The sequence below is a fragment of the Anthonomus grandis genome, chromosome 22 (assembly GCF_022605725.1).
Source record: "Anthonomus grandis grandis chromosome 22, icAntGran1.3, whole genome shotgun sequence".
Lineage (NCBI taxonomy): Eukaryota > Metazoa > Arthropoda > Insecta > Coleoptera > Curculionidae > Anthonomus > Anthonomus grandis.
This window is the reverse complement of record NC_065567.1, coordinates 44,698,043-44,712,737: the sequence shown is the minus strand read 5'-3', so window position 1 is coordinate 44,712,737 and position 14,695 is coordinate 44,698,043. Positions and strand designations below refer to the sequence as shown.

Below are 14,695 nucleotides of genomic sequence, written 5' to 3'. Positions count from 1 at the left end.
TTATTGTTAGATTAGGGTTTCTTGCCATAAATGCCCTGAACCAATCCAAACCCAGTAAATTATCTGTAAATCTTTTCTCTAGGCACCCCAGATTATTTAGATATTGCTGAACAATTAATCTTATGTCGGTTGATTTTAATGGAAACGCCCAGTTTGCACAAATAAGGAAGCCATCAACTAGTAATTTTTCCTCAGCCTCCGGCAAAACTGACTGTCTTCCCGGACATTTAATGTTCTTTTGTTGACCGCCGCCACTGCCCTTATTAGAAATATTTCATTGTAACTTTTTTTGCCGGCTGGCCCAATTTTCTTCTTATATACTTTAGGCATATTTCTGAAAACAACAATAACAAAAATAAGAAAACATATCCCATTCTAATGTCTAATGTTAAAATATCTAATAATTCCATTGTCCATTTTCAATTTTTTCTCTAAATAGTAATTGAAATTTTTTATAGCCTTCAAATTTAATTTCTTTCTTAATTTTGGGTCTATATATTTTAATCTTATATATCGTTTAAAATAACGATAGCATATTGTGATCAGATAAAAAGCTTACAACACTTGAGCTACCGTAATCCAAGAAGACATGATCAATAATAGTTTTGGTGTGGTCAGTTACCCTAGTAGCATATTCTTCTGAAATTGTGTTACAGATTTTAAAGTTATTAATTTGAAGTAAATTTTTGTAATTTGTAACGGTGTTATTGTATGTGGTGTTATTTGTAACGGTGTTATATCATCTAACAAATTAATGTTAAAATCACCCATTATGATATGCCTTCTTGATGCTTGGTTAGAATATTCTCTAAATCTATAAAAAAAACAGCTATGATGTAAGAAGCTGCTTTATATATAACACTAACCTTAAAACTATTTTCACCTACACCCATACACACCCAGTTGATTGATTAATTTGGACCTGATTGATCAATCAGTCGACTTTTGTAATTGTTCTTAACAAACAATGCCACTCCTCCACCTTTTTTGCCACTTCTGCAAGAAGAATATGCACAATAATTATCCAGGTCATAGAGATATGCATCACTTTCCTCTAGCCACGTCTCCGAAAGTCTTAGTATGTTGCATTTATTCGTAAGTGCAAAGCCTTGTAAGTGCAAATACTTCGTATATTTGTATATGCAACGTTTATTGCTTTACAAGACCCCACTTCCTAACTATTATCCAACTGCTCTTCGCTTTCCACCAACATTATCTTTGTGTTGTCACCCTTTCTCAGGAAAATATTGCCATCCTTTATCCATAGATATTTAAATAAGCTTGCCCTTTTGAACTGATTATAGGCCTTGTTACAGTTCTAGATTTTTTTTTAAGACCTTGGTTTATGAAGACTTTGTTGGTTGCCGTATAGCCTAATGATTGTGCCGTTAAGTTAATTTTTCTAGGCGATTTTATGACTTTCAGTTTGATCTCTTTATTTTCAAATTTTATTTTTAATGGACAAGTTTTATTATTCTCCTTCTGGCCAATCTTATAGGTGTGAATTTCTGGGTTAATAAATCCACCTTCAATTCCTTTCCTAGTTTTTCAACTACTTGCTGTAAGTTTTCATTGCTGCGGTATAGAATACCCAATACTATTATGTTATTTTTTAGCTCTTTCTGTTCACTTTTATTTAATTGGCTTTTTATTTCAAAAATCTCGGTCTTTAGTTATTTATTATATTAGTTAGTACGTAGTATTAGTTATTACAGAACTCAGAACCAGCAGAATCCTACTGCTGTTACAATTACGATTTATTAGGTTTTTCGTAGAAATTCTCCAACCTATTCAGCAGCAAACCGTGGCTTACAACATTGAGGGCTACGTAATGCCTCCATCAATCAATAAAGACAGAAATAATAATATTACATTGATCCAGGTAATTGATGATTAGTGTAGTATGGAAGTATCACCCAGTATAACAAATATTGTGTAAATAGGAATCTACTATATTGTAATAATACATTAATTAATTCTATATAGCAAAACATTATAATGTCTAGTAAGCATTATCATAAACCAGGTCAACGGGAAGTTCAACGATCCTTGGATGTAGCTTTTTGATATTTTATTATAGATCCTACTTAACCCTAAGAAGGTTGTTTCATTTTAACCCTATGTCTTAATTCGTAATTACTTAAATCATAATTTACTACATTAGCGAAAAATCTTAAACTGAATATAAGTTTAGCATAAGATTCGACAAGAGTCTACGTAACAACTTTTCAGATAGAGCGCACTGGTATTGCCCCGTCGCCTTATCGCCCCGTGGCCCCGTCAAGCCATCGCTGAAATTGTATTACCTGTATAATAAATAAAACGTTTTTCGAGGCTGAAAGCTGAAATGGTTGTTTTGATTTAGATAGATTTACTGGTGACATGTTAATTGAGTTATTTTAGGTATATTAGTATTAATAAAATCTGTTTTTTAACAGTTTTATTCATCTTTGGCCCGTATCTGAAATATATGTACATTTTGATTGTTTCAAATATTGCACTAACTTTTAGACTTTTGAGCTACTTCTACTTAACCGATTGTACCAAAATTTTACACAAACATTGGGTTCTTGGCTTATGACAATACAATATTATTATATTCACCAACCTTATGGAATTAACCCGGCATCGGCAACCAGCAACCCCTAGGTAGGTACCTTAATAGAGGGAGGAGCTTTATGATTTAAAATAAGAATAAGGACAAATTTAATAAAATACCTCGTTTTAAAGGTTTCATTCGGCCAGGTGAAATTGTGCAGTCATAGAAGTAATAAAATGCTAATTAAAAGACAAGCCAAAAACCAGAAAATAAAATATACTAATCTACTTTTGGTATTGATACATTAAATATGTAGGTAGTATTTTTAAATAAAATTATGATCTCTGGATCAACTTTTAACAATTTATTAAAATAACGTGAGGTGCACATTCGCCAAAAAAAATTATAGCTGATGCGCCAACCTTACAAACAGAGAGTCGCCCAAAAAAGAGGCTTCATACGCCTGTGAAAATTGGCCAAAAAAGGGCTTTTCTGGATAGATGAGATCTAAGAATCTAGAAGGTTTTTTGATATAGGGTTTTAAAATATTTGTTCAGAAAGGACAAAACTAGACTTCTGTAGTTTAATTTTTTTTAATTAGGCCTAAAATCATATAAAAAACAATGCTTAAACATACAGAAAATTAAGGTGATTTTCAACGCTATATTTTAGCTGTTTAGAATTTAAACTTTAAAAAATTGATTCTACAGATGTCTAGATTAATCCATTAACTAACAATTTTATAAAAAAATAATATTAAAAAAGCGCTAGCTTCTTAGATCTCATCTATCCAGAAAAGGCTTTCAACGCAGTTTTTACCGGCTAAATTCTAATATCGTTGAGTGATTGCTAATCGATATCGTTGATTGATAATCGATCGTACTAAACGTCACCCCTTCTGTACTACTTTGAACCCTTCTGTACTATTTTTGAAATTTTCTTGGCTGAATTGGATTACGCTCTTAAGGCCGCTGCACAATTCATGCCCGGAAAAAATCTTGTTCAGATACCTATAGGTATATAGAATCAACGTAAACAACAGGCAATATAATAGGAATTTTTATGGTATTTAGGATTTTTTTTGGATCAACTTTCGTTTTCTTTTTGGTTTACTCAACAATCATTCCAACCTAAAATTATGACAACGTCAAAGTCAAAAAATAGATGCAAAAATAAATAATACTTACTTTGAATAAAAAATAAAAAATACTTTAAAAAATGCAATAATAAAAAACGCTTTTTTTTCGATATTTTAAGTTGAAATGAATTCGAGTTCTAACATAATTTTGACTGTCCCACTTAATTTTGCTGACGATAGTACATTGCTCATAAAAGGGGTTTAAAAAAAACTAAATATAATCAAATGCATACGTAATATATTTATTTAAGTTAATCATCTTTATCTGCGAAATTAACAAGGGAAACTTGATGAAGGAATTGAAGGATATAGTAAATGCAAAGCCGCATTATCCATATCCTCCGTAGAGAGAGCAGCGTAAACAGCGTTTTTTGGGTTTGCTCGTTTTAAACAGCCGCCTTTGTGGCTTTATATTCTTATTAGGGTGAGCAGTAGATTTAAATGGAATATTTTTTCTTTTCCTTATTTGGCTCTCTTTAATACTATAGTCGGCGCGCCGAAAAGATGCAGTAATCACGTGAATAGCACGCGACAGTTAAAACGAAATGCGTGTTCGAATACCAGTGAATACTGGAGAATTTTAGAGCAGGAGTTTTGGCGGGCGTATACGGTCTGATTATTTTTTAATTTGTTTGCGTCTCTTTTGTAAGTTTATAATCTGTTTATCTTTTGTGTGTATTAGTTTGTTTATTTGTTTTGAAAAATGGGTGACGTACCAATGGGCCATCTTTTGAATTCACCCCCTAAAAAACGAGCTTGTAAGAAACATTTTACGGTTTCTGAAAACGAGGCAATTATAAATATGTATAAAGTATGTGAAGTAAATAATCCAGATTACAGCAAGACACAAAAAGTATCTTTTACAGCTGATGCAGCAGGTATGATATAATAAAATAGTATTTACTTACCTACATATCGACGCTCGCAAATAGGAAGATCGTATCTCGAAAAAGCCCGTTTTGAGAAAAATGGGTTTAAAGTTTCAGATTTTGTTTATGATTTGTAAAGCAACCACTACGGATTAGGCATTAAAATTTTACAACGGTGTAAATATGTTATTTAGGCACCTTTTCAAAGAAAACAATATTTTTATTTTTAATTTTTTTACACGAAAGAAAATAAAATTTCATACTAGAAAGTAGTCTTAACTCAATTTCGTCAAGAATCGAGTTACGATCTTACTTATTTGCGAGCGTCGATATAAAAAACCTGTAAGTTGATTTTAGCTTAACTAAGCTAAAATAAACTAAGGTATATTCTACACACATTGGGCAAACGAACATTGAAAACAGCATTCTAATTTAGCTCACGGTGTAGAAAATATTAAGTCAAAAATAGTCCAAAAATAGTACAATGTTTTTATATTGTAAATACACTCACAAAAGTAAATGGTTTTATGCCGTTTGAAAAAATAAATAAATTAAATTAATTACAAAATAAAAAATGTAATGTAATTTCATCAGGTGTTTTCAAAAGGAGTATCTATAATATAGTCAAAAGTTATGAAAATACTCATACCTTTCAACCACTAACAAAGTATCATAGGGCGAGAGCTATTTTGGAGAACATTGATGAGCAAACAAAAAATGCTATCCGTAGAATAATCGATTCGTTTTTCCTAAAATATGAGCCACCAACTGTCAAAAAGATTTTATCAGAACTTGAGAAAAATGAAGAAATTCCGAATTTTAAGGAAACAACTTTTCGATAGTTACTCAGGGAAATTGGTTTTCGGTAAGTGGCAGATTGCCATACATAAAGATTTAAAACAATTTGAGTAAAAAAAACACAGTCGTTCGTTACAGCTTTGTAAAGAGTCGAAATAGTCGAAAAGTCCAAATAGTATGCTTAAAGAAAGGAATGAAATAATATGCTGGAGGCGACGTTATTTACGATCCATAAGAAAGGCTCGACAAGAAAATATAAATTAATAATAAATTAAAATATAAATATAATTTCCAAAGTATGGACAGATACAACCGTAACCACCGCTAGAAACGCTTTTATCAATGGATTGTCCACAGGGCTAAAAGCTCCGGCAGGAAAGGGGAAACGGTTGATAGTTCTACATATTGGGTCAGAAGATGGCTTTGTTCAAGGCGGTCAACTATAGTTTTTGAATCAAAACAGACGAAAGATTATCACGAGGAGATGAATGCTCAACTTTTTGAAGAGTGGTTCGAAAAAATTTTACCTAGCATAGAAAATGGCTGTGTTATTCTGTTGGATAACGCATCCTATCATACCCGAAAGCTTGACAAAACCCCGACATCTGCCACAAAGAAAGGGGATATTCAAAACTGGTTAATGACCAAACAAATTCATTATGAACAAGATATGATAAAGGCAAAACTTTTGAAATTAATAAAAGAAAACCGACACGCAGACACATTTGTAGTGGACGAAATGGCTAAAGCTACCGGCCGAACGGTCTTAAGATTGCCACCATATCATTGCGAGTTGAACCCAATCGAACTGATATGGGCGCAGATTAAGGGTGAAGTAGCTCGGAAAAATTTCTTAGCTAAACTAAACTAAACTTTTAAATTTGCAGACCTTAAACCACTTTTTGATCAAGCAGTGCAAAATGTCAGTCCACAAAATTGGAAAAATGCTGTTGCTCACATTATCAAAGAAGAAGAACGCATGTGGACTCTGGATGATTTAATGGAAATTCAGATGGAACCACTTATTATAAATGTTGGCGAAGATGACGATACAACTTCTTCAGATTCTGAGAAAGATTAGTTTTTTAAAGGCCTGTGTACTTGACTGTGCTTTTTTTTGAATTATGGAATTTCGATTTATTAAAAATGTTAACGCCCTTTATTTTAGAGAGAAAGCATTTTCAAACCTATGTTGATAATTAGTTTATTTTTTACATATATTTTTGTAAAGAATCCACCATTAAATTTTTGTGCAACAATAACGAATTACTCTATATCATTACATTAGAAATATTATGTATTTACTGTAAATAGTTAACAAATTATAGTAAATTCATATTATTTACAAGGTATATGGGTGGGCGTAAATCAAAACTCACACGGTGTTTTATAAGAAATTTTTAAAATAAGCCCTTTCAGTGACCTAAATATCCATAATAATAAATTTCTAATAATAAAAAATAAAAATAATACTAATCGATAAAAATACATTTATCGTATAATTATAAAGACGTAAAAACCCGCTCGAAATCTACTCGTCTAATACAACAAAATGGATCGCGCATCGAACACTCGCTGATCACGCGCCAACCACGCGTTTTCCTTGGTGCATCTATTCGGCGCGTCAACTATAATAGCTCGCAATGTAGGATCCAATGCCACCAATGTTTTTTCTATTTCGTCCACTTCTTCGGCAGTATCTGCGTTTTCAATAAACTGTTGGAATTTAAGTACAAGTTTGTTTTTCCTCTCAGGAAGTTGTAGATTTTTCAAAACACAAAATACTGTCCCAAAGAGTATGAAAGTAAAATCTCGAAACAAAAATCGACGGGTCCGACTAGACTTTAAAAAAATTGAAACCCCTTATAAAGTAGGCATGTAGTAATAAAACAAAGCATATTTTATTACTACCAGGTATATCCGACTCGACTCAATAACGTGTCACCAGTAGGGTTGAGCAAAATTTCACTACCTGTGAATCATTCACTGTGAATAAAAAATCACATTCACGACTTGATGACAACTTAAAAATAAACTGTGAAATGTCAAAATGTGAATGAGAAAGGCGCGTTCACATTCAGACAAACGAATGCGCGTTGAAATTTGAAAAACCGAAAGAAGTAATTTATTCATCAACGATTAGCCATCGTTAAACAGACTATCTGACTCCCATCGTCTATCCATCTCTCTCGTTTGTGGAGAAAAACGAGAGAACAATTATTTTTTATAAATTATTTTTATTGTACATATATTATATTTTATATTGTCATGCTTATTTAGTTTCTTTTTACTGGATTTTTATTATGATAGAATATTTTAATTTATCTATTTCTGCGGAAGGTCGAATATTAAAATATGTTTGTTTTTATCATTATTTTAAAGTTTTAAAGACAATTATTTCTTATTAAGACATCGTGATATTAGCTTTAAAAATGTCTATGAAAATATATATATTTTCAAATGTGACAATAATGAATTATTGTTGTCATTGTCAATGATATTGTCTCCAATTTTTATTTACTTTAGGCCCCCTTAATATTTGTATCTGGGTATGAACTATCCTTAACACAATAAACACAGAATAGTAATACTTTTCTTATTATTATGCGAATTCACTGCCATGATATTAAACTGCACGATAAGCAAACTCGCCAACCGGCGCTCAATCGTGAATTCACGTTCACAGGTTATATTCACAGTGAATAGAAAATCGCGTTAACAGTTATACCTGTGAATTCAAATACACGACTTAGCTCAAGCCTAGTCACCAGTATAATTAAATCTATCAAAATCAAAACAAGCATTCCGTTCGGCTTCAAAAACCTAATATCTAAATACAATCAATACAGGATAATATAAAGTGCAAGTACATATTTAAATGAATCGACGGGGCCACGGGGCGAAACAGTGCGCTCCATCGGAAAAGTTGTTACGTAGACACTTGTTAAGATTCGTGTCGCGCAGCCGATTGTGCGCACCTAGAATTTCGATGGCTAATTTCTAACCGCCCAGCGAAGTTAAGCTGCGGCTCCTTTAGTTTACCCTTCCTAAAAGTGAGAATTATAATAACAGCTGTCATTGTCAGCAAACACTGGTAAGACAGCGCCATCTCTTGTTTAATGTATTTCGCGAATTATGAAAATAGCTCAACGAAATCATGAGTGGTTGTCCTGTTAGCTGTTCAATTATCAATTCTAAGATGGCGAATAATTTAGTATGTGTATGCACTTTTCTTTTGTTGAAATGGATTTCGGAAATATAGACTGTTTAAAAAGGTGCAAACTTAGTTAACGATTGGTTAATCCATCGAAGGGATTTCATTAGTTACTCAAGAAGTAAAAATAAGGATGCGTGAGTTTAAAGTTGTAGTCCTGGGATCGGGTGGGGTTGGAAAAAGTGCTTTGACTGTGCAGTTTGTGTCCGGATGTTTTATGGAAAAATATGATCCTACCATTGAAGATTTCTATCGAAAAGAGATCGAAGTGGATAATTCTCCCTGTGTTCTGGAAATATTGGACACTGCTGGTACAGAACAGTTTGCCAGTATGAGGGACCTCTACATAAAGAATGGACAAGGTTTTGTAGTTGTTTATAGTTTGACAAATCACCAAACATTTCAGGATATCCGTCCTATGAAAGAACTTATAACAAGGGTGAAAGGAACTGAAAGGGTTCCAATCCTTTTAGTTGCAAATAAAGTTGATCTTGAACACCAGAGAGAAGTGGAATTTGAAGAAGGAAAATCTCTCTCCCAGCAGTGGGGCTGTCCATTTATAGAAGCAAGTGCAAAAAACAGAACCAATGTTAATGAAATGTTTGCAGAAATAGTCAGGGAAATGAATTTTAGTCCTGAGAAGGAAAAGAAAAGCTATTGCTGCTGTACAGTACTTTAAACTTAATGGCCTCATTACTTTTATAGCTTGGGATCAAAATGGGGATATTACAACACAACCATTACAACTGTGACATGAACATTTGTAATCTGGTAAGGGATTTGGTATGGTATATGATTTGAATTGTGAATGCTCATTTAATGGCTTAGTCTACATAATATCTATTTTTTATACAGTAAAAACTTGACATGTGGTAAAATTAACCATGTATTCCCGAGTTAAAAACAAACCATCATAATCTAGTACATATAGTGCCTGAAACCTAATTAATTGACTGCAGATTTTTCTTTAAATATGGAGAATATAGAGAATAATATCGGCCTAACTATTAATGAAGATTAAGCAGCAAAAAGATCTGACTACCCATGCCATTAGGATAAATATGTTCAATTTATTTGTCATGGTTTTGCTGTTATAACAACACCAGTGAGCTCATTTTATAGTGAAGTACTGCTACTTAGTAATGTACAGTTTAGTCCAGTGTTGTACCATAAAAACTGATATATAGATTATAACTAAAGTGTGTGATGTGTGCCTGAGACCAGACACTGTAAAATAATTCATGTTTTGTAAGTACATTTTAACCTGATGGTAGTATGTGTGTTCTGAGAGCCAAAAAGGATTTGTGATATATATAATATACATACCTACACATTATAATAAAAAGGATGTGAATCTACTTGTTTCACTTATACTACAGTTTGCATTTTATTAAAGGTCCTTTTACAGTTACATTGCAGTTTTTATAAAAAACAATCTCATGCATTTCTGGTTGTTATTAACTCACAGATTATTGTGATCATAAGCACTGCTTTATATTTTCTCAAAAGGTTTTCTTGTCATGAAGTTAAAGAGTAAAATAGCCAGATAAATAGAAATTAGTTATAAATGGGTACTAATTATTTCCACAAGTTTACTTGGGAGGAAAGGGTGAAACATGAGAATGTAAGTATAAATCTCTGTAATAGATAGAATAGCCTTGCTGATCAATGAGAAAATAACTTTAAAAAGGTGAAAAGCCAATATATATACTGATTTGGTATTGAGCTTTTAACATTTGAGTTTTACTATAGTTTAATAATGCTGAAAGCAAAAAAATCATTTATGGGTCAAAGACTACTTCATGTAGATGGTAGATGTTTTTTCACTTAGATGTTGCAAACTTCAGCTATACAAATGTAATGAGTTTTTTTTGTTTGAGTAATTTTTTTCCCGTATTTTTACTAGCCACAGTATATACAATTATTAATTCACATACTTGAACACTAAAAGTAAATATAAAAATCAACAATATTCATTTGCATGTCATTGTCATGGAAAATTCATTACTATCCTATATGAATACACTTAATAAATATTTACTAATTATTATTTAATTAATGATATTTATTGTATTTGTTGGGGTTGTTGTTCCAAAACAGCTCTGCATAAATATTTTGAAAAGAGCTCTCAGTAAATGGGTTTCAGAAAACACAAGAGACAAGTCATGTAGAAATATATTGATTTACCAAAAAAAAATAAATTAGTGCTCTTGAGACCAAATGACTGAAGTAAAACTCCTTTGGCTCCATTCATATGTATATTGATTTATATGTACACAATTTTCGTATGTAATTTCTTCTTAGTTGATGGTCCTAGAGTGCCACTTTCATATTCAGAATCTATATCACTTCCTGCGATAATTTCTTATTCTTCACCTGAAAATTCACATAATTTGAACTAAACTTATGAAAATTAATTCATAAGTTTATTCACTTTAAACCCAGAATAATTAATAAATTAATTTATAAAATTGTTCAAGAATGAAATGAAAAAATCAAAAAATCACTTCCATAAAGCTAGCAAACTTGCAAACAAATTACTGAATGATATATATATATTATATGCACTGGCTATAAGAGGAAGGTAGAAAAAAAATGTGTGAAAGAAAAGTTCACAGCTCTCTCTTGCTCCTAATGTACAAATCATGACTCTTTCTTTCTATTTCCACTAACTCATATCTCCTTCTCAACTACCTTTCATTCACCTGATCACACTTCATAACACATTGTGAATTGAATTGTGAATGAACCCACATTGAACTGTGGGTAAAGAAGTTTTACTTTGAAAAAAATAATAAGAATAATTGGCATTTCAATTTGCTTTATGAGTTTTTTTTGGGTTTTTAATAAAGGTTTTGGACAACATTTTAGGCTTTCACATTTAAAATGTGGTATCTATAATTATGTTTTTATGTACAATTTGTGAAACTTTTCTTATATTATAGGTATATACTTTTAACTTAATGTAATTTAACTGGTTAAATTTTAAATTGCAATTAGTTTTTGAATGATGTTTTTTTTTATAATGTGTATGTTTTTAAACTAAAACTATGCATCTAAACTTGGTAGGTATATATGTAATGATGAAGTTAGATAATGGTAGGTTAGTATCATTATCCTTTTTTTGAAGATCACAGTATGATGGAAATTTAAGATTTAAACTTGCACCTCTAAAGCCATAACAGGGAAAACTTCCACAGCAGTATTTCCTAATACAAGCAGTCCAATACTTTTGAAAAATCACAGAACACTGCCGCAGCCATCTCTCCATGATTTAGCCCAAGGTACAGTGTTTAAGAAAGTTGAGTATTGCAGCAAATGTAAAAAAAAACATCTTGTTGAACTTGCATTGTCTTATTTATTTAATGTAACACGACGTTTCGGTTGGTAAGTATCTCCAACCGTTATCAAGTGTAAACTGATAACGATTGGAGATACTTACCAACCAAAACGTCGTGTTATATTAAATAAACAAGACAATGCAAGTTCGACAAGATGTTTTCACTGTACCATTGTCTACCACCTTCAAAAAGCAGCAAATGTACTTTTGTTATTTTGAAAACTAAACTGCAATATTTAAAAAGTTATGTTTTTGAAGAAAGTTTATCATCCTTGACTTAAAAATCTTTTTGACTATTTTTGGCAATGTGGGAAGAAGGGAAATTGCAAAATGATCCTCTATATTTCCCTTTGTAAATAAGGGCTTCACTAGGGCAGCCTTAATGCTATCTAGAAAAATACCTTTGTCAAAAGAGAGATTGAGAGCATCTGAGAGAACCTTAAGGACACAATCAGGCAACCAGCCTAATACTTTTAGTAAAATACTATCAAGACCTAATGATTTTTTGTCTGAATATATTTTTTAGTTCATCTATATCTGTGTGAAATAAAAGAATTCACAACAGATATTTTTCAGTTAACTGATGGGATCAATACCAGGAGAAATCTAAGATTGCAACTTTCCTGCAATTGAGCAATAAAAATTATTAAAAGCATTCACATTCTCTCAAGGCCACAAGCCTGACCAATGTTGGTGCCTTTTAATTCATTGACTATGTGCCAAATTTCCCTTGATTTGGTTTTTGATTTATTAATTCTATTATAAGAGTTTCCTTTTGAATTTTTCATTAGTCTGCAATATATTATACTCATATGTAGTAAGTAATGTAAGGAATGTAGTAGGACAAAATTTTTTATGTGTATGCAAACATCACAAGCTTTTTGAAGATACTTTTAATCCTTTGGTTACCCATGGCTTTCTATTTTTAAGTTGAATAGTTTTTAATGCAAAAGTTTTCTTAAAAAGGCGAACCAACTTTCTGTTAAAATAGTCAAAAGGGTCAGATGTTAAAATTATAGATTCTCAATCTGTTTTTTGGCATTGATATACAAATTTATTAAAATTAATTCTGCTCACTAAAGATCCTCATTTGTTTTACTTTATTTATTTTTTTCATTTTTAATGCTACCTGTGCAATTATATCTTCATGTTCTGATAAGCCCGAAGGTATTGTATTAGCTTTACACTCGCGGTTCTCATGAAAAGAAGCAAAAATCAATAAAAGTGCTAGAGGTTGCAGTAATACAGGTAGCACTATGAATGAGCAGTTTAAAATTAAAAGACTTGAAGACATCCATTAAACTCTGGCTGTGCCCTGAATTCTCATGAAAATAATCTATATATCAAGATAATCAGATTTATGAGTTATGGCTATCCACAATAATGGTTTTTATTTTTTTATGCGAAAACCATGCATCAGGTGAAAAATTACGAATTGACCAGATATGGTCTAAAAAAAAGAATTCCAAAATATTTTTTTTACAAGAAAAACCAGTGGCATATTCTTTAAAAAAAAATATTCAGTTCAACAGCATGAATGCCAATGGCGAATATAAAAATTTGTGTGTATAGGAAAAACGCTATGGATGCTTAGAAACTGAGTACCACTTTTCTAGAAAATATCTACAGGGTAAGTTTACCATCCTCTAGTGTATAATTTAAGATGTTGATTTAAAAGAAAGTTTAATTTTGTTTGTTCTAGTATAGTACATAATGATCAAAAATAGTGAAATTTTAAACTTGAAAGGTACTGATAGACCAAAGAGTAATCCAGTTGGATATATTTAAATGGGTACACGAAAATTTAAAATCAAATTAATAACATATTGAATTGTGTCTCTGTAATTATTTGAATATATTTAGTTTTTAAAGCAGCATGAAGTTCACTTTTTATGGTATGCTTCAGCATCCTGCTTGTAGGGTTTGTTTAATTACTTTTATTACTTTCTGTTTTTAGTAGGATGTGAAGCTAATAATTCTTATAATACTTAAACTACATTATATTATACTAATATGTTTTCTCCTATACATAAATGATCTTACCAATCTTAATGTACGGGGGAAATTTACTCTATTTGCCGATGATACCACACTTTTTTGGCACAGCCCAGACACAGATACTCTGCGAACTACATTAGCAACTGATCTTCAGGCAGTAAATCTCTGGTTCGAATCAAACTTGCTGTCACTAAATCCTCAAAAAACCAAATTATTGTGTTTTAAGTGTGCTCTAGATCACATGCCTTTTTCTAATTCAGTAGTTCAGCAGTTTGATAATACAAAATTTTTGTATTATCAAATATTCATTGACCGAGATTGACAGTATATTCATTGACAGAGAACTCAGATTTCAAGAGCATATCCTTGGTACTTGCAAAAAGGTGTCTGCAGGTTGTTTTGCAGTCAGAGTGGCAACCCTGGAGCTTGGCATGGGGTTTGGAAGATCTGTATATTTTTCATTAATTGAATCCCACCTTAGGTATGCCATTTGCTTCTAAGGTAATGCAGCTGCCTACCTTCTACAAATGCTGCTTGTTTTACAGAAGCGTGCTGTACGTTACATCTGTGAGGCTAAACCAAGAGATTCCTGTTGCCCTTTATTTGTTAGGTTGGGCATACACACTGTCTTCTCCCTCTACATTCAGGAAGTGGCCTGCTTACTTTTTGCAAATCGCTTTAAATTTATAACCCCAAATCCAAGATACTTAACGCGTCAAGTGAACGATCTAAATCTTCCAATCCCCTCCTCCACATTAACTAAAAAATCTATTTTCTACGAGGGAATCAAAATTTTCAA

General features: G+C 31.8%; 1 protein-coding gene across 1 annotated transcript; it reads left to right on the top strand.

Annotated features, from left to right (window-relative positions):
- The first annotated feature begins 8,469 nt into the window (after positions 1-8,469).
- Positions 8,470-9,969, top strand: LOC126748896 (ras-related protein Rap-2c). The gene has a single exon (XM_050458428.1). The coding sequence runs from the start codon at positions 8,692-8,694 to the stop codon at positions 9,235-9,237; it is 546 nt and encodes a 181-aa protein (XP_050314385.1). The 5' UTR covers positions 8,470-8,691; the 3' UTR covers positions 9,238-9,969.
- Positions 9,970-14,695: the final 4,726 nt, after the last annotated feature.